The sequence below is a fragment of the Bos indicus x Bos taurus genome, chromosome 14 (genome assembly GCF_003369695.1).
Source record: "Bos indicus x Bos taurus breed Angus x Brahman F1 hybrid chromosome 14, Bos_hybrid_MaternalHap_v2.0, whole genome shotgun sequence".
In the NCBI taxonomy this organism is placed as follows: domain Eukaryota; kingdom Metazoa; phylum Chordata; class Mammalia; order Artiodactyla; family Bovidae; genus Bos; species Bos indicus x Bos taurus.
The window spans coordinates 60,915,693-60,936,825 of NC_040089.1; the positions used below are offsets into that span (position 1 = coordinate 60,915,693).

General features: G+C 32.7%; 1 protein-coding gene across 41 annotated transcripts in view; it reads right to left on the minus strand.

Moving 5' to 3' along the window:
* Window positions 1-21,133, minus strand: part of RIMS2 (regulating synaptic membrane exocytosis 2) — a 603,774-nt gene that overhangs the window by 255,326 nt on the left and 327,315 nt on the right. For all 41 annotated transcript variants that reach the window (XM_027561367.1, XM_027561351.1, XM_027561359.1 and 38 more), the window contains 3 exons: window positions 18,009-18,139; window positions 14,017-14,188; window positions 11,392-11,545 (listed from right to left, as the gene is read on the minus strand). In XM_027561367.1, coding sequence (XP_027417168.1) covers window positions 11,392-11,545; window positions 14,017-14,188; window positions 18,009-18,139 — 457 coding nt within the window. The remainder of the gene's footprint in view (window positions 1-11,391; window positions 11,546-14,016; window positions 14,189-18,008; window positions 18,140-21,133) is intronic.

The following is a 21,133-nucleotide window of genomic DNA, read 5'->3' on the forward strand; positions in this document are numbered from 1 at the left end:
ATCTTAGGGGGAATGCTTTCAGTTTTTCACCATTGAGAATAAAGTTTGCTGTAGACTTATCACATAGGGCCTTTACTATGTTGAGGTAGGTTCTTTCTATGCCCATTTTTTGAAGAGTTTTAATCAAAAATGGGTGCTGAATTTTGTCAAAGGCTTTTTCTGCATCTATTGAGATCATCATATGGTTTTTATCTTTCAATTTGTTAATATGGTATATCACATTGATTTGCATATATTGAAGAATCCTTGCACCCTGGAATAAACCCAACTGGGTCATGGTGTATGAACTTTTTGACGTGCTGCTGAATTCTGTTTGCTAAAATTTTGTTGAGGATTTTTGCATCTACGTTCATCGGTGATATTGGCCTGTAGTTTTCTTGTTTTGTGTTGTCTTTGTCTGGTTTTGGTATCAGGGTGATAGTGGCCTCATAGAAAGAGTTTGGAAGTATTCAATGTAAGTTTTCACTGTTAGTATTTAGAATGAAGCATTTTACAAGTTTAAGACAAATAATCAAAGGATTATACTATTTCTTAAAACTGTATAAAGGGCATTACTATAGTCAATACAGAACAAAAGACACTAAAGTTTTCAAACTCCAGCTCTTTCTTCACAAATATTGTAAAATACCTAATATTTTAAATGATTTCAGAGAGTGAATATGAGTGTTTTCTGTCAAGGATATAGCTCCTCTTTTTAAAATTAAAATTTATGTTCATTATTTTAAGAATCACAATTTATAAAAAAGTTTTCAAATAAGGAAAACAGATTAGATGTAAAAATATTGCAAGATACTAATTAAAGCTTACATTTTTATTGCAGATATTTTCATAATAAATAGACAAATAGAGAAAAGCCATTTCCCCCTAATTTTTTCACTGTAATTTACTGCTTTCTCTAATATTTACTACATTTAACTTCCTCCAATTCCAAAATACACATCTACATTTATAAGCAAGATAGACATTTGTTTATACAATACAATGAAGAGAATCCCCTCCCCTCAAAGCACATTTTCCCCTTGTTGTAGCACATCAGGAGAAGTAATAAATCATGTTAAGATGCTATTCCTTTCATTCTTCTACCCTCAGGTTCTATTTAAAAATTAAAATCTCCTAATCCTTAGCCTGGTACACAATGCTTTCTGCAGTAAGTCTCATCATAATAAATTCCCTTATGTCTCTACTTTCCCAAACTTACAGTTCACTTCCCTTACCTCCAGTTATTAAAATTCGACTTAGTCTTTCATATATAGCTAAAATGCTCATCACAACTTACACTATTCTCATATTCCTAAATTACTACACCACTCCACAAAAGCTTACAGTTTTAATTTTATAACCCTCCTTCTTATATATGATTTTAAAAATTATACAAAGTTAGAAATTAATTATTGCAAGACCACATACAGGGATAGAAATTATGTTTTATTATAGACTTTTGTGTTTCTTTGAATTAGGGACATATATCTTTCAGGATGGAAAGCTATGAGAGATGAAGATACTACAGGCTTACTAATGAGATTATGCTAAAAGACAGAAACAAAGAGGAGTGTAGATGGCTAAAAAGAAGGCAAATGCCGCTAAAGGACATGATTTGGCAGAATCTGTAAGGAGACAATGGTTAAAGAGCCTTGTAAATAATAGGAACCCAGGCTCTAAGACTTCTCCAGAGTCCAGTGATATTTTAGGATTCCAGGATAGTAGCTACATGAAGTACCTCAGAAGTTGGATGCTAAGCACCATAGCAACCAGCATTAGTAACAATTTCTATGTGTAGACCTGGTTTCAGAAACCAGTGCACACTGGGACATACCAGTGAACTCAAAGGAATAAAAATTAGTAGGTTTTTCCTGAATGTTGTCCTTTTTTAGGGTTTTCTAGAACCTCGGTTGAGAGTTGACAGTAGGTAAGAAGAAGGAATGACTGCTATTTGACTACAAAAATGGGAACCTAAGAGTCAGATTAAATAAATTTTTTTAAAAAGTGTATTTCACAGACAAGTTTGTAAATAATGGTTTTGCTTGCTACTTAGGTATTATGTATCTTTGGATCAATCACAATGTCAAGCACCATAAGCATAGCAGGTGACTATTTGTTGATGTCATTAAAATAATGTGGATCTTGAAAGAAAGTAAGAAGGGAGAAAAAAGACAAATCAAAATTAAATGATGTATAAAATATTAAGCAAAATTTATAAGAAATTACATGTTAATTTATAAATTATCCCAATAAAAGATAAACTTTTCCAGATGGATTTTAGAAAATAAAGTTTACATTGTTTTCAATAGACAAATCTTAAATACAAGTATACAGAGAGCTGAAAATAAAAGGATTGAGAAAGTTATACCGTACCAAAAAAAAAAAAAAAGCAGCTGCAGCAAGAGTAACATCAAAGCATATCTTAAGGAAAAAGTGTTCCTAAGAGAGGCATTATGTAATGATACAATTATCAATCTATTAGGAAAAAAATATAACAATTCTAGTTTTGTAGGCACCTAATAACATATCCTGAAAATATACATAACAAATAGTGACAAATCACGGGTGGGGATTTTAATATACCTCTCTTAATCACTGATGAAGTAATCAGATGAAAAATCAAGGAAAAAAACCCAGAATATTTGAAAAATGAAGTTAATAAACCCAATAAACAACATATGTTGAACACATACCAAACTATGACAAGATAAACATTCTTTTAAAGAACAATTACCAAAATTGACTACATACTACACCATAAAGCAAACAGTTAATGTTAAAGACTGAAATTATTCAAAGTGAATACTCCTACAAGACGGTTATTATGCTCAATTTCAATGTTTTACAAAATCCTAGAAAATCCCTAAAGTTTGAAAATTTAACAATATATTCCTAAAAAATCCACAGGTAAATGAAAGTACAATAATATATTATCACACCACATTAAAAATTATCTATGTATCCTTCTGAAGAGATGACGAGAAACAAATGAAACTTAAAGGAAAAGTTTCCTATTAAGGAGAACTTAAGTAGGAAAATGGAGAAGGCAGTGGCACCCCACTCCAGTACTCTTGCCTGGAAAATCCCATGGACGGAGGAGCCTGGTAGGCTGCGGTCCATGGGGTCGCTAAGAGTCGGATACTACTGAGCAACTTCACTTTCACTTTTCACTTTCATGCATTGGAGAAGGAAATGGCAACCCACTCCAGTGTTCTTGCCTGGAGAATCCCAGGGATGGGGGAGCCTGGTGGGCTGCCGTCTATGGGATCACACAGGGTCGGACACGACTGAAGTGACTTAGCAGCAGTAAGTAGGAAAAAAAAATAATGGAAAAGAAAAGAAATATACAGCCTAAAAAGTAAACAAACAAAAAGTTTACTGTTTGAAAGACTAGTAGATTGATAGCACATCAGCAAATCTGACCAAGAACAATAAAAGGAAAAGGAACAAATTACCAATATAAGGGAAAAGAGGACATGACTACACACTCAATAGACATTAAATAGACAATAAGATGCTATTATGAACAAATTTAGTGCAAATTTTTTTTCAAAACTGGAGAAATATTCAAATTCCAAGAAGAATCCAACCTAACAAACCTGACACAAGAAAACATAAAATTTTGAATAGTTTTAAATGTAGTACAGAAACTGAAAATGTAATTCAGCACCTACAAAGAAATTGCCAACCCTGGTAACATAAATGGTGAATACTTCTAAACATGTACAGGAAAAAAATACCAATAATATACACATTCTTTCAAGCAACAGAAAATGAGGAAGAATTTATGAAGCCAGAGAAGCGCTGAAATAAAAGCTCAACAAGGATATTACAAAAAAGGAAAATAAAAGACATCAAATAAAGAAAGAAGTAAAATTTCCTAATATTTTGTATGAACCCAGCAGCAGAATATGGATAACAAAAGCAAATAAGTTGTTACAAAAAGAAAGAAACCTCTTCTCCCTTCTCTCTCTCTCAGGAATACAGATGCAAAAATTCTACATATATTAACAAACTGAATCCAGAGACAGATAAAATGATAATGCATCATGAGATACTTGGGTTTATTAAAGGAATGCAAGATAACTTTAACATTTAAAATCAATACAATTTACCAATTAGAACAAGACTATATATCATATATTTATATCCACATACACAGAAAAAAACTGATATAATTCAAATCCATTCATGATTAAAACTTTTCATTCAACCAGGAATTAAATAGAACTTTCGGAATCTCCAAAAGTAGCATAAAAATCTTATGAAAATATCAAGAAATATAAATGTAATATAAATATAAATAATCCAAAAGAAAAATGAGCAGGAAATCTGACTATATTCTCCATAAAAGAAGATATCTAAATAGTCAATTAACCTAAGAAAAGGCTATTAGAGAAATGTAAATTAAAGCCACAGTGAGGTAATACTACACACCCACCTGAATGAGTGAGTGAAAAGAACTAAAAATACCAAATATAAAGTAAGCATATAGGAAAACTCAAACCCTCATTCACTGCTATAAGAAGTATACACTTGGATAGTTTGGGGAAACTGTAACACAATGTCTATAGCAATTGAATATATGTACAGCCTCTTACCTACCTACTCTATTATTAGGTATATCCAGAGCAAAAATGAACACATGTGATTACCAAAAGGCATGTTCAATAAGCACTCTCGGGAACAGTCAAAATCTGAAAGCAAACTGTCAATCAATTGTAGGCTTTTTTAACTAAATAAACAATTTAATTCCCCAAACTAGTGATTTTAACTAAATACCTTCACATTATAACCTTCTTAGAAGGCTGCTAATAAACAATAGAGTATCAAAATTTGTAAATAGTTTAAATCACACTTTAAAGCCAAGATAAGCAATTCCTTTGTATAGTTATTACCTCTGACCAAAGCATAAAACTCACTTAGACAAATAGCTTTCATAACCAACCTAAAAATAAGATATATTGGTGTATATTTATAGAAATAAATTGCATATGGCAATGAAAATGATAAACAACTTCAATTATATGCAACAATATTTATGAGTCATACAACATAGTGGTAAGGGAAAAAGTCACATATTATATATGTGATACAATATATAAATATGTTGTGTAATCTCGTTTCTACAAAATTCATATATGTGTGAGTATTCCATTTATATGAAATTAAAAATAAGTGAAAGTATTCAGTCATATGTTATCTTGACAGTGGGAATAATTACGGGAAGAGAGCAGAAGAGAGGCTGGAAAGATGCAGATGATATTTTATTTCTTGATGTGGATGTTAGGTACATGCTGTGGTTTCTTACTCAAAATTGATCCATGAGTATATTTAAAATTTACACGTTTCTATATGAATTCTATACATCAGTAAAAAGTCTATATAAAGATGTAGAGTTCTAGATTTATGGACACAGCGGAGGAAGGGGAAGGTAGGATGAATTGAGAGAGTAGCACTGAAATATATATATTACCATGTGTAAAACAGATAGCTAACAGGAAGTTGCTATACAATGCAGGGAGTTTAGCCGGGAGCTCTGTGACAACCTAGAGGGGTGGGATGGGGTAGGAGATGGGAGGGAGATTCAGGAAGGAGGGGACATATGTATACCTGTTGCTGATTCATGTTTATGTATGGCAGAAACCGACACAACATTTTAAAGCAATTATCCTCAAATTAAAAATAATAATGTAGAGTTTTGCTTCTTAGAATAATTGGGTAGCTTATATCAAACTAACTCTCCTGTCAGTAATAATTCTAAATTCTGGAAAAATATTTTAATACAAAACTATTCAAAGATACCAGAGAACAAACTCAGGCAGAAATTCGCAATATGAGCCTTGAAATAAAAGAAAGAAAGTGAAAGTCACTCAGCCGTGTCCAACTCTTTGTGACCCCATGGAGTATAGTTCATGGAATTCTCCAGGCCAGAATACTTGAGTGGGTAGCCTATCCCTTCTCCAGGGGATCTTCCCAACCCAGGGATCGAACTGGGGTCTTCTGCGTTGCAGGAGGATTCTTTACCAGCTGAGCTACAGGGAAGCCCAAGAAAAGGATCTATTTAACCAGTTTTCTCTTAAAAGATGGCCTTCCCCATAAGGTTCACTGCAGAGAAATTACAGATCAGCAAAATACCTCAGTCTTACAAGGCTGAGAAGCCAGAGATCAGAATTCAGAATTGTGAGAGCAGCTGTGATTGCACAGAAATCCTGGAATGGAGGGAACCAGAGAAGGAGGAGACGAAAAACTTACACTTAATGGTCCCCAAAATTCTTGCCTAAAATTATAAACTGCAGAGAGAAAAACAAGAAGAAACCTAGCAGAAAGCCACAGTCGAAAGGCTAAACGGTCTGCAAGATTTCAGCAACGCCCTGATGTATAGGAAACGGAGTTTGGAGTTTAAATCTTATTAGTTATAGGTTTTGGCCAAATTTTGAACTCTGTCTAGAGTTCAGAACTTAGACATAAGAACCACAAATTAGACTAAGGATTATAACTTAGAACTATGCAAAGGATCAAAATAGAACAAAAATAAAAATGAAACACATCTTCCATTGATATTAAGTAATACTTTAGTAATTTCACTGTCTGCTAAAATAAAACACAATATTCTTCAAAATTCAGTCTCTAAAGTATATTAAACACAATGTCCAGTAATCTACTACTACAAAACATTAGTAGATATATAAAACATACAGAATGTGATCCCTAAGCAAAGAAAGAAAAAAATATTAATAAGCCCACATAAGACTAAGATGTTGCAATTAGTATACTTTAAAATAAATACTATATAGAGCTTGATGGCTGGATGGCATCACTGACTCAATGGACATGAGTTTGGGTAAACTCTGGGAGTTGGTGATGGACAGGGAGGCCTGGTGTGCTGTGATTCATGGGGTCGCAAAGAGTCAGACACGACTAAGCGACTGAACTGATAGATAGCTTAAAGAATTTATAGTATTATACATATAGATATAAATTATATATTATGTGACATATGTATTTATATCCACATATGTGTATATATAATATAGTCCTATAAATTCTTTAATATATCGACATACACCTACACATGGGCTTCACAGGTGGCTCAGTGGTAAAGAATCTGCCTGCCAATGCAGAAGATGCAGGTTCCATCCCTGGGTGGGGAAGATCCCCTGGAGAAGGAAAGGGCAACCTGCTCCAGTATCTTTGCCTGGGAAATCCCATGGACAGAGGAGCCTGGTGGGCTACAGTCCAAGGGGCTGCAAAGAGTCTGACATGACTTAGAGACTAAGCAAGCACACATCTGCCCACACACATTTGTTTGTACATATATACACACATATAATAAAACAAGGGGAACAGGAAAGATACAGTAACTTCTAAGAAAACCAAATATAAAACTTAAAATGAAAAATGTAATGTATTTAATAAGATAATTCACAGAATTTTTTTTTCTGGAAAATTGAACACTGTAGAATGAAATATCAGTTAACTTGAAGATAGATAAATAAAAATAATCAAAACTGAGGAAGAGAGGAAAAAATTATAAAACAACAACATAGACTCAGTAACCTATGAAAAACCGTCAGAAGATTTTATATATGTAATCCCCATCCAGAAAGGAGAGCAGGGAGGCAACTGGGTACAGAACTGAAAGAAATATTGACCCCACTGCCCCCAAATAGTTGGAATCCTGAAAGACTTTAATTATAAGGTCATGTCTCTTTTCTCTTATACCTTTCAACAATATCGTTTTAGTTCTAGCTCTATGATTTGTTTGCATTCACTTTTCCATGAAGACTTGTGGTCATGAAGGTGAATAAAACTATAGTAGATATAATGCTTTCTTCTTTAAAGAGTAAAAGAGGTTTAACATTTGAGACATCAAAGAGAAGAATCTGGTTATTATGAGAGAAAAATAAGAATGAAGTACCAAATTAAAGAAAACTCTGATTGGATCTTTATGGTTCAAATTGTGATGAGAATAAGATGTTAATAATGTTAATAATGTTATTTGTTAAAAGATATTATTTCTCAAGAACTAAGTAAGTAAAGGAAGATTTTTACCTTAAGATACTATAAAACTTTAAATAAATAAGAGTAAAGAATATAACAATAAAATGTAAATATCAAAATATATTTTCCAATCTCTTTATGTTTCAAGAAAGTTATGAATAGTTTCTCATCAATGAATCAAAAATAAAATGATGTGAATATGTGAGCTATTTTGCCAACCTCATTTCTCTATTGATGCATTTTAATTATTTGAGCTTGTAACTTCAGTCTTGCTGACATATTTTTAAAGATGCTTAGTTAATCACTCTTTGAAATATCTACTGCTCTCTTCCCCCTTCTTTGGTGTTATCAAAATAACAATGTCTGTGAAGGGAGTGGGCAACAGTAGCCCGAAGAAAAAGTGTTGTAAGAAATGTTAATTCCTCATCATTAAAGTTTTGACTCCTGACAGCCTGATTTCATTAGACTTTTGAACAACAAGCATGTAACCATTGCTATAAATTTTCTAAAACACAACATTCTTATTTTGCAACATGCAGGGATACCGGTATAAAAGGTCATCTATTTCAAATACTTTCACCAATCATTTGTGAAATCACTTAAAGCTTACAATCAAAGTTGTCTGGACAGCATCTCAAAAACATTTTTTCAGACTATTTAAACTAACTACAAATGCACGACACAATTATTTTTAGAAGAGCTTTCAGATTTTTAAAAATATATTATTAAATGATAAATTACTAATATCTTCTTAATGAGATACTGCTTTGAATAATCTGAATCTACAAATTTAAAATAGAAAATCATCAGAGGAAAGAACAGAATCCCAACATTACCATTTATTCACTTTAAAGAACAACAAATGTCCAGGTATATTTAATAAATTAATAGCTTCAGAATGCTATTCATAAGCTTCAGAGATTGAATTACCAAAACTTTTATTATGTGGATGTAGGGAATAAATAAGGGGTTATTATACATTTTTGATGGCTAGTTATTCATACATATGTGCATGCGTGCTCAGTCACTTTAGTTGTGTCAGATTCCATGTGACCCTATGGACTATAGCCTGCCAGGCTCCTCTGTCCATATGATTCTCCAGGCAAGAACACTGGAGCAAGTTGCCATGCCCTCCTCCAGAGCATCTTCCCAACCCAAGAATCGAACCCATCTCTCCTGTGTCTCCTGCATTACAGGCAGATTCTTTATCCACTGAGCCACCTGGGAAGCCCATTCATACATGTATGTTCCCTCAAATAAGTTAATCATATGATCCTTGACAATTTAAACATACTTGTAAATAATTTCCATATAAACCTTTCCATGGAGAAAAAAACCTAAAGGAGGTTCTATTCATCAATAAAATCTTAAAATAATTAATATACTTACTTACTAACACCCTAACTTGAACCTGTCATTGATGAGCAACATATACTTAGCCAATGGTAATATCTTTAACTTTCTGACTACCCCTGAGTATTATCTCCTAATCTTCCTTTAACACACCATTTTTACCAATCTTTATGCCTACACATTGCTAATAAATTATAATAAAATTTTAATGTAAAACACCAAATTCAGTCATATATTCAAATATTGAAAATTAATTTTATTAGAAGTTAATTGATAGTGGCGAGACTCATACAGTACAACATGGAGTTATTATTTCACCCAGGGGTTAATTTAATATTATTAATGATTACTTAACAGAAGAGCCATTGTAAGGATGGAAAATATTAATATCTGCAAAATTGATTAAATTAATTTCAAGAATATCCATGATTTATACAGATAACTAGAAAGTCCTCTATTATCATACCTCACATACACTATTCTTAGCTAGGGAGGGAAAAAATGAAAATTATTCATAGATTTAAGAGTTTCAGATACTAAGAGTCATCAAACCTACTCTTTATTACAATAACAACTAGAGTAAATAGAGAAGGGGCCAGTGCTGCAAGAAAGGGCAATAGAAGCTAGCATTAATAGCCTATAAACCTAATCTACAGGAATTAGTACAAAATGAATTATACTAGCAACCTTCATGCAGTAACTCATCAACATACATTGTGATTTAGAGACAATGTACTGAGTAGATTATAGGGTTAGAAAGAGCAGACACTCTAAATTTAGTCAACATAAATTTCATGATAATGTAGTTACAACAAACAATGTTGTGATGACAACTGCAAATAAAGATGTGTCGGTGTTCACTCTGGGGGGAATTGAAAAAAGTGAGTGCTGTAAAATTAGTGTTAAATTAATCCCCTCCAAGGGTAAGAGGTTGTATCTAATGGAAATAAAATTCCAGTAATTAGATTATTTTAAAAAGAAGTTAATACACATCTCTATGCTTTCCTATGACTAATTATTCCATAAAGTCAATGCTTTGCTCTAATTCTCTATTCAACAAACAACCTTCTGATATGTAATTTAGCCCTCTATTCATCAAAAAGGCTGTGATTCATTTATACAAGTTATTTGTTATATGGTCAAGTATCTTTACCATGATTGATGTCATGATGACATAGCATTTATGCTTATAAATTTGTACTTCTGAAATTTAGTTAATCTCAATCAGTTCTCCATTACTTGACAAAAAAGTTGCTAAACGTGAAACTCGATGGCTCCATGAATACTATCCAAAGCCAAAAGCATCCACTTCACCTATCACAAAGATTCATCAGAAAAAAGCAAATAAACCTGAGCTGCAAGATCAACAAACCAACAATGCCATTTTCCATCTTCAATGTGGAAAATATTTCTAAGTTTCCTTTAAGATTCTCTGAATAATCTATTTTATAGTTTGGACTATGCAAAATTCAGGATAAAATGCAAACGCTGATAACAACAACAATAATATCAGTTTATACTCCTGACATTAACTCTTAGAACTGTCCTGTGACGTATTATTTCCATTTTCTAAGTGAAGAAAGTGAAACAGAGAGAGATGACCTACCTCAAGTCATACAATAGTTAAACGAGAGAATTAAAACTTAAAGTTTATCTGAGTAATGTTCATAGACGTGGTTTCAACCACTATGCTATACTTTTATCCTACATATTCCTAAAAAATTTGGCTTAATGAAGGTAGAAATCATAATTTCAGATATCTACAGCTACATGACCAAATTCTACTACATTAACTATTTCATTTCAATATTTTAGATTCTAAGAGGCAAAGTTAAAACACTGTGAAGTTTTAACCCAGTGAAGCAGTGTGTCATACTGCGATACGTGAATACGACATGCATTCAGTTAAGTGTATCAGTTTAAAAGCTTTAAGAACAGCCGTGAAAACACTAATAGATACCTGCTAATACCCATAATGGTATCCTTAAATTCTCTGTCATATATATCATTCAAGATGTTTCAATAAATTTATGAAAAATTTTACTGAAAACTTACTTTGCAACCTCCGTGTTGGGCTCTCTCCATGGAGTTGTCGTCGTGGCATATATGGTGAAGGATGGGGAAGTGGCAATGAAGAAACATCGTGAGTCTGAAGTTTGTACCAATGTGGCTCATCATCTAATAATGCTGTTTCTAATTCAATTAAAATCTACAAAGCCAAGAGACAAAGAATTGTCATATGACAATAATATAGAATTTCTCTTAAATGATTTCATTATAATAGTAATATTGTTAGGTCAAAAGCAAGGTTATGCAATAGAATTGCCCATATGCTTGACACTAGTTAAATATATAAATATTTATAACTTATTGATGTAATAGCTTTATATACCTAAGACATTTATTTTGTAGATTTTCGAACTACTGGAAGCTGTAGGCAGACTCACTACTGCTGCTGCTAAGTCACATCAGTCGTGTCCGACTCTGTGCGACCTTGTAGACGGCAGCCCACCAGGCACCCCCGTCCCTGGGATTCTCCAGGCAAGAACACTGGAGTGGGTTGCCAGTGCCTTCTCCAAGACCCTCTACTAGAGGCTGTTAAATATGACATTGATGAGATGTTTGGATGGCATCACCGACTCAATGGACATGAGTTTGGGTAAACTCCAGGGGTTGGTGATGGACAGGGAGGCCTGACATGCTGCAGTCCATGGGGTTGCAAAGAGTAGGTTGACTAAGCGACTGAACTGAACTGAAAGAGAACTTATTACTAAATGTCGGTAATTATAACTAATATATGTATACTGTTTTACAGTTTAAAAAGCATTTCACTTACATTCATTAGCTTAACCTTTACAAATTCTGAAATGGGGATATAAAAACAAATTAGAAATGCTTACTGTGTGTTAAGAACCATGTCATACATTATCTTAATTCTTGGGTAAAATCTACCAGGTTTGTCTTATTAGTCAACTTTTTACAGATAAGCATACGAAGGTTGAAAAAGATTAAAAAACTTGTTTAAGTCTGCATTGCTGGTAAGTGAAAGATATGCAATATAAATCAAAGACTGTCTTACTTAGAACTTTGTTTAATGTATCATGATACTAAGGATTCAAACAGGAAAGAAAAAAAGAATGGATTTTTAAGTGGCTCAGCAGTAAAGAATCTGCCTGCAATGCAGGAGATGCATGAGACATGGGTTCAATGCCTTGGTTGGGAAGATTCCCTTGGAATAGGAAATGGAACCTGCTCCAGAATTCTTGCCTGGAAAATTCCATGGACAGAGGAGCCTGGCAGGCTACCAGTCTATGGAGTTGCAAAGAGTCGGACACAACTAAGCACCCAACCACATCACATCATCACATATTATAACATGAATATGTAATACATTTGAAAAGGAAATCAGTCCATAGAAATAAATGATTCTTTTTATTATCTTTCAAAGTCATGCAAATACAACAAGGTCTGTGTCTAAGGATATGAGAACTGTTAAATAATAATAAATCGCTATATAGCTATGGGAGGTAAAAACGTTAAACAACTAAGGTATTCTTCATTCTTCCTAAACTGTCCCTAGTCATTTTCAAAATTATAGGCATGTGTTTTAAATGGTTACACACACACACACACACACACATTTAATCCTCACTCTAGCCCTTCTCACTCTACTGAAGAGGAAACTAAAGCGCAAATATATTAAATAACTCGCTCAAGTACCAAAGTCAGGAAGTAGCAGTGTCAGGAATGCACAACCAGGGAGCAGAAGCTAGTCTCTGATTCTAGCAATTATGTTCCCCTTCTTTCCAACTCTTTGATTCCTTAGCTAACAACATTCAGTTGAATATTTCTATGGATTGTTGTTTTACCCATGATATTACCATTTAATTCACTCAGGAAAATCAACCATGCTGAAAAAAGCTGAAAGCAGTTATCTTGGTATGTTAATGGTGGGAGAATTGCCTCTCATCTGTTCCCTTCAATTCATCCTTTACCTTTCAGATAGAAATATTTTCTCAAGTATAAAGGAAATCAGGTCATGCTCTTTCCAACCTGTCATTTGTTCCCATTATCTACAGGATAAAATCCAGCCTCTTAATATGATACATGAATGGATACAATCAGACGTCAGTTTAGCTTTCAAGTCTAATTTCTTACCACGTTCCTTTCAAATTTCAATGCAGTTGTCCAAGAACCCCATAACTCTAGTATCCTGTATTCCCTCTGACTTTGCTAAATTCTAGTTTCTTTGTGGAGCCTTCCCTGGACCACCTACTTCCCCTTCCCTGCACAGCAATTTTGTACTCCTACTGCACTTTCCCATAGCACATCTGTCATGCTACGTTATAATTGTTCATTCTCTTATATGTATTCTAGTGGATTATAAATTCTTTAAAGAGAGGAATATACCTTGTCTGCCTTTGAAACCTCAGTCCCTAAATTTATCCATGGATAAATGATTGAATTACTATTGGTACAACTGGTTTAGTAAACTAAAACGATATACAAATACTATAAAAGCATCAATAAGTTTTTTTCTTAAAACAGCAGCTAAATTCGTTCTGTTAAATTATGTTTACTTTCTCAGGTATTCAAAATATAATATTTTACTGATAGTCATATAAGCAAAAGTATTCCGGATAACATGAATAGTCTAAGCTTTAAAATAGTTCCAGATACCTCTCCTAAAAATTCACTTTCTTCCTCTCGAACTCGAGCTTGATCCCAAAGGGTAATCTCCAGCATCCGTTCCCGAAACTCTCTTCGGTGGACTGGAGAATAAATGAATGTTTGGTTCCATTTGGGTTCCAAAGTTTTCTTCACTGTTTTAGTTCTTCTCTTGTTTTTGTCACTAAGAAGAAAACAAGAATATATGAACTTACATAAACCTTCATTTTAACTTTTTCCCTAAAATGTATTAATTTAAAATTTCGCAGGAAAGAAGTGAAGTTTTCCCATAAATTTGTCATATATTAAAAATATTGTAATCTTCAAAATTACTATTGAAATGTATAAGGCACATCATTATGTAACTTTGATTTAATAACAGACTATTACAATAAATATGAAAATTTTCCATGATAGATAATTAAAAACAGTCTTTCACAAATTCTAAATAAAACCAGACTAAAGAATCTTTAGCTCTCATTTTTTTTTTAACACAGTGCCCTACTAGAAACCTTTAAAATGGAAATCAACCTATTGGCTACATACACTATTACTTTTAATATTTATACATATGCAAATTCTATATACAGTATTTGCAACCAATATACTATTCACTTAAACTACAGAAATTCTTTGTATAATAAATCTAATAAATTGTTATGCTCATGTCTTTATATCCATGCAGTTAAGCAATGAGCAATTGTAATTACATATTCTCAAATTATTTTCTTATATATACACACTTGCTCATTTGACATTTATAGGTCTTTATAAACATAGTAAAATTATTTCTGTGTGAGGTAGCCGCTATAGTCTGGGCTGGAAATGCAAGTTGGCCATCCTGATGGACAGAACTTCCAGTTCAGAGGCTTTCGTACTTTTTTCTGCTGCATATTTCCATCAAATTAATGTTTTTGATTATGCATTCCATTATACACACATATATTTATAAATTATATGCATGTATTACTATACTGTTATACTAATATATTGCATTCATTGGTAAATATACAAAAATAGGAATAAAAAATAGATGAAAATAAAAATACAAACATTTCTTTCTGAACTCCAATAGATTGTTTGATACATTCCCTGGGTACATCCATTCTTTTTGGAGATCACTACTCTAGCTTATTAGGGAGGATCAATGGCTGAATAGGAACAAAGAAAATCATCAAAGAAAGTAATGTTAAGCTATCAGAAGAGGCTATTTGAAGTGAGAAGTGGCAATGAACAGAAAGTAGAACTGTATTAACTTCTTCAAATTCTCTCAGCACAGCACACTTATAAGAGTTTTGGGAAACAGGAAGCAGTTTGAACTAAGAAGGGATAGACTGCCTCTAAATGAGGGAGTCTTTGTGACTCCTCCTAGCTGAAAGCAGAGCTTGCTGTTTAATACAAGGGCTTCCCATGGTGTGAGTGGTAAAGAATCCTCCTGCCAATGAAGGAGATGCAAGAGATTTGACTTAATGAATCAAAAGCATGTATTTAATGTGGCCATTTAAAAGCAATGTGTCTTTATTAATTTCTATGGTTTCCCTAGGAAAATAACTTTGGAAACCCATGTAGGAAATCTTATCTCCATTCAAATTTATGAAAAAGAAGTGGCACTGTAAATTAGAACAACTAAATAATAGAGAAATAATGACAAGGACTATGATTTATGACTGTTACTTCCTCCTTCCAAAACTTTAACAAATATTTGTAAAGCATCTACTTTATATTCTATCCATAAAAGAATGAATTATGATACCCTGTCAGAGATAAAAATTCCTTCCACCAACATCAGAAAGAAAATATTTAGATGGAACCTTGCCATCTAATCCAAGAATGGTTTATAGTGCTTCCTATGACCTGTGGCTTTTCTTCCAAAAAAACAAATAATTCGAACTAAAAGCACAGTCCTTTATTCATGTGTAAAAACTTACGTCAACAGAATAAAGAAGGTTGAGATGATAAAGTAGCTATGTGAGTTAACCAGAGAATTCTGTTTTCCACTATGGATAAAATCCTGACACAATTCTATTAATAAAGTGAGCAGCAAACTTGCCTAAATATTCTTCAAATTCCTGATATCTGACAAGAAAACTCAGCTGAGAGATAATCTGAGAAAAAATTTCAAAACTTTCTCAATTTTTTGCTGTTGAGAAAAGATAAAAATTCTATATTGGGGAATACAAAGGAGTCTTTAAAAGAACTTTCTCATCCATCTGAGCTCTGTCTGCTCAGAAAGTGGGGAGAGGCATGAAAAATAAACTAAAACTAAACAGTCAACAAAAAAACAAATAATCTGAGAGACTTTTATCATCTTCAAAAACAAGAATTTTTCTTCAGAGCTCTGAATAAACAGAAACTTGTTGAAGTGAAGTGAAAGTCGTGTCTGACTCTTGCAACCTCATGGACTATGTCCATGGAATTCTCCAGGCCAGAATACTGGAGTGGGTGGCCTTTCCTTTCTTCAGGGGATCTTCCCAACCCAGGGATTGAACCCAGGTTTCCCACATCGCAGGCAGATTCTTTACCAGCTGAGCCACAAGGGAAGGTGAAGAATATTGGATTGGGTAGCCTATCCCTTCTCCAGTGGATCTTCCCGACCCAGGAATAGAACCGGGTTCTCCTGCATTGCAGGCGGATTCTTTACCAACTGAGCTATGACTTGTTATGTGCTTGCTTAAAATTGTGCATATGTGGGAATGCACAATTTTCTGCAAGTTTTTATGATGGCAATCTAAGGATGCTTAGACTAGTAAACTCACTGCACTCTTAGAAGCAAAGTAACGTGGCCTCCCTGTGAGATGGTAGATAATATGGCTGTGACATCTGTCATCCAACTGAAGTTTTAAGTTGGATTTACCATTTTAGCTATTGCATATCCTCATCTTCCCTTGCAGTTCAAAGTGTATCCCTCCCCAAAAGACAATCTAAGTTGTTACAGAACAATCTTCTCTAAGTAAACTTTATAAGATAAAATCATACAGCAGACAGTTTCTAATAGTTTAGGAGGCTGTGGCAACCTCACATATTTTCTGAATAATTTGTTTTACTAATTTTTTTTCCAAAATATGTATCAAAGTGTAAGGCCTTTGTTAACTGCCTACTTGTTATTTTCTTTGTTGCGGCTATTCTTCAGATGATACTGTGGCATCAATACTGATGACTTTAAGTTAAACCAAATAAGAGAGTGTGCAGAAGTATACAAATACGTTTAAAATCACATCTGTACCTGGCCACTTCCATCCTGAGAAAAATGATCAGACCAGCCCTAGAAACCAGGGATGCAGAACAGCTAGGGAAGGGAAATTAGTGTACTACTTTTTTCCTTTTTCATGATGTTTATTGAATAATTTCTTTCACTTGGCATGTGCTTGAAATTAAGAATGATTAGATGATTTTTGACAAGCTATTTCTCTATCCTGATTTCTCTATTTAAATCAGGGTAGATTAATAACATGCATACTGATCAGCATGGACACAAAGTAAATGACACTTTAGGGAGCTAAATCTTGGCCCAATGGTAGAGATTCCTTGATGATATGGGTAATTAAATATAAAGCATGTTCATTAATTTTACAGAATGTAGAGAAATAATATATTAGTAAGAGAAAGTAGAAATTGTAGAGGAACGTGATGAATATCCTTTAGTACCATTTCCAGCATTTTCTCTCTGTGGTTTATGTTTAAAATGTATTTGATTTAAAGGTGCACAATTTTTAATGAATTTTATAAGTAAAAACATACTTTATTTAAGAAGCAATCCACACAATATAAAATTGATATAGAATAAAATCATCTATATTATAAACATTTGAAATGGGTTTAAAAACAATAGCAAAGCATTTACTGTCACTGTTTTGATTCCTAGGAATCATTATGCCTATGTTAAACTTTATAAGTATCTAACTGGTATGATATTTAAAAATAAATGACACAAAATCAAAACACGCCCTGCTATTAACATTTCTCATCTGTTTTCAAGAATATTTACTTTTGTTTCATATCCTTACCTTCTGTCTGGAAGAAAGTAAATTTTAACATAAGGATTCCTTGGCCTCCCATCTTCCCTGGAAGGGAGGTCTTTTGCTCCCAAAATTGTAACTATTAATTGGTGACCAACCTTGTCAAACCACAGTTTTATCTGAAAAGCAAAAATATTTATTTATCAGCTTAACCATTTACTAATATAACAGAATGCTTACATTCCCAACCTTTGGCCCATTCTCTTATCCTGATATTAGCACAGAATATAAACTTCACTTAGTAAATTGCAGTTAACTTAAAAGGATATGCTATAATAACTTCAATGAATGGAGAGTTTAATTCAGATATTTTACTTTGACAAATCTCTTGAAATTTTTATGATCTAATTTGATAGTTTATTAACATGCACATAATAATTACATTGCTATAATAAGGACTTTATATAGGATTGTTCTCTGTCTACATTTATGCAGGAATAACTGTAGTTCATTTTGGTTCCCCTACAATACTGAATTCAGAATAAGTGCTCAAAATGAACTGAACAGATAAGTTGCTCATACGGCATTCATGGGAATATTTTCAGCAAATGTTTTATGTTATATCACAGCAAAGATCTTTCGAAGATTATAAGTAACTAGGAATTACTAGAAGACTTGTAAACAGACTGCTTAAATTTGTATTTAAAACTATAATAAATTCATCTTTTAAAGTTTTTTATACATAGTCTCTTTTTCATTTGTGAAGTAAATGTATTCATCCTTAGAATAAAAGGGTATATTTTATAATTCAAGATGAGAAAATTAGAATAATTTGCCTATGTCATAATTAAGGATTAGATCTTCACATCCAGCTGTTGAATTCATTAGACTTAACAACTGTCACCTCCCACACACATCTCACACTCCCACACCTAGTTATGATGACTATGATTCTGATTCACATTTGGTTCAGAATTTAGCACATCCCTGGCCACTATCTTCAAATTGAAATTGAATTGGAAATTTGGAGCTTGGGGAAAAGTTTTGTTTACGTAATATGCATATTTTATTTTCAATGGTTTGATTTTTTTCTTTTAATTTGGATGCACAATGTTTGCAGCAGCTTGGAAGACTTAAATATATATCTCATGTCAGTCCTTTCCTCTCCGCTCCAAAGCAGACAGTCAGGGCTGGGCCAAGCTCTAGGATATATACATAAGACCATCCACATAAAAAAATATACAGATAAATATATATATGATATGTTAGCAGTTCAGTTCCAATTTTAACATGGTGTTCTTGAGTCCCTCACTTCATATCCTAAGAGGATGAGAGGCCAAGCAAGAATTTTGAGTCAGAAGACTAATGGCCCAGAAAAGTATATAAAATTATTTATACACTTTTTTTTTGGTTAAATGAAATTAGTCCTCTTATAAGAATAATTATTAGAAATGTTTAAATTTTACAAATGGTACTACTACTCTTTATATTAAGTCCTTATATTTAATGCAGGTATTATTATCTTGAGGCTCTACAACAAAAAGTTTTTTGAATTGACTTGCTAAGTACAGACCCTAGTCAGGTGGTTTTCAAACTGTGGTTCATAAAACTCCTGCCACAGTATCATCTGACTCATCTGTTTAAAAGTTACAAATTCCTGTGGCCCACCTTTCAGCTACAGAACCAGAATGGGGCCCAGAAAATTTGCATTTTAACAAATCCTCAGGTGATTCTCATTTCCATTAAAGCTTGAGAACCACTGCTTTAGACTAGGGAAGCAACAACCTGGAAAAAAGCACCTGATATTTAAGTAAAAAAAAAAAAGAGTTCAGCACCTGAAATTAACTGGAACATTCTAAACTATACTCCAATATAAAATGTTTAGAAATTACTATTAAAAAAAGAAAAAATTCAAGTATTTCTTGCCCGACAATACTAAAACAAAGATATAGATGAGAATAGATGGAAAAAAGAGACATTCAGGCAAAAGATATGAGCGGGAAGAAAAAAGTAGGAAATACAAGTGTTTCATACATGAGATGAAACAGATGTCAGAAAGATTCGAAGTTCCTCTAAGTTTGTGACCAAATCACACTACTTTCTGTATTCTTTATTTTCTATAGCAATAAGAGCTATGGCTTTATTTTCCATGAGGTTAAAAATCCTTCTCGGAGCATCATGACATCAATATTAGACACTTCAAAAAAGAAAAAAACTTCTGAAAGGCTACAAAATTGTTTTCCAATAAACAGTGCATTTAAATAACAAAGAAAAATAATAAGTAGTGTTAGACTAAGTTCATAATTAATTATTGGAGCAAATTACTGATTTCTGTGAGTACTTTTTTAGGGATTAACACTAAACCTTTGTTGTCATCTCCACAGGCAGTATTTTTGCTCTTTTAAAATCATTACAGCTAAATCTCCTCAAGATATATATTTCAAATGCTTGCTAAATAGTATTATTTTTAGATTTTCTTATGCCATGGAAAACCAAAAATATCATTTATTAATAATATTCATTCTTCACACAAACAGATATTAGGTACTAGCTTTCATATTTTCACATTAATACTTTACAGTTTATTAAATTATACTTAACAAATATATACATATTAAAATAATATAGATATGAAACAGGCACACTTTGTACTGATTTTTTGATGAAAATTATATGTTTTAATAAGCTGTCAAACTGGGCATTTGATCAATAGTCCTAATTTTCATTTTATATTATGGGACTTGCATTGAAGTTTTTAATAGATATCCAGCTCACAGTATCAAAACAAAATTATTTTATTTGCTAGATTATTAGTCACATTCCTAAATGTGCTTTTTAAATGAATGGTTGGAATATATCTGTTGATTTCTCAAAATAAAACAAATATATTTCCACAGTTCTAAATATGATATATTTATTTTACGTCATTTTCATTAATAAAAATACTGATATCATTTTACTTGCTTTAATACAATTTTCATGTGCCACTTTTAAGTTTCCCAAGCAGACTCTGAGCAGTCTAAGTAAATATTTTACACTAGATAGTGTTAACTAGAACAACTTCAATTTTTTTTAATTTAAATTAAATTAGCATTATTGAAAACTGATAACAATAACAACAACAACAAAAAAAAAACCCATGCAGCAAAGCAAGGAAAGCATAATACTACTTT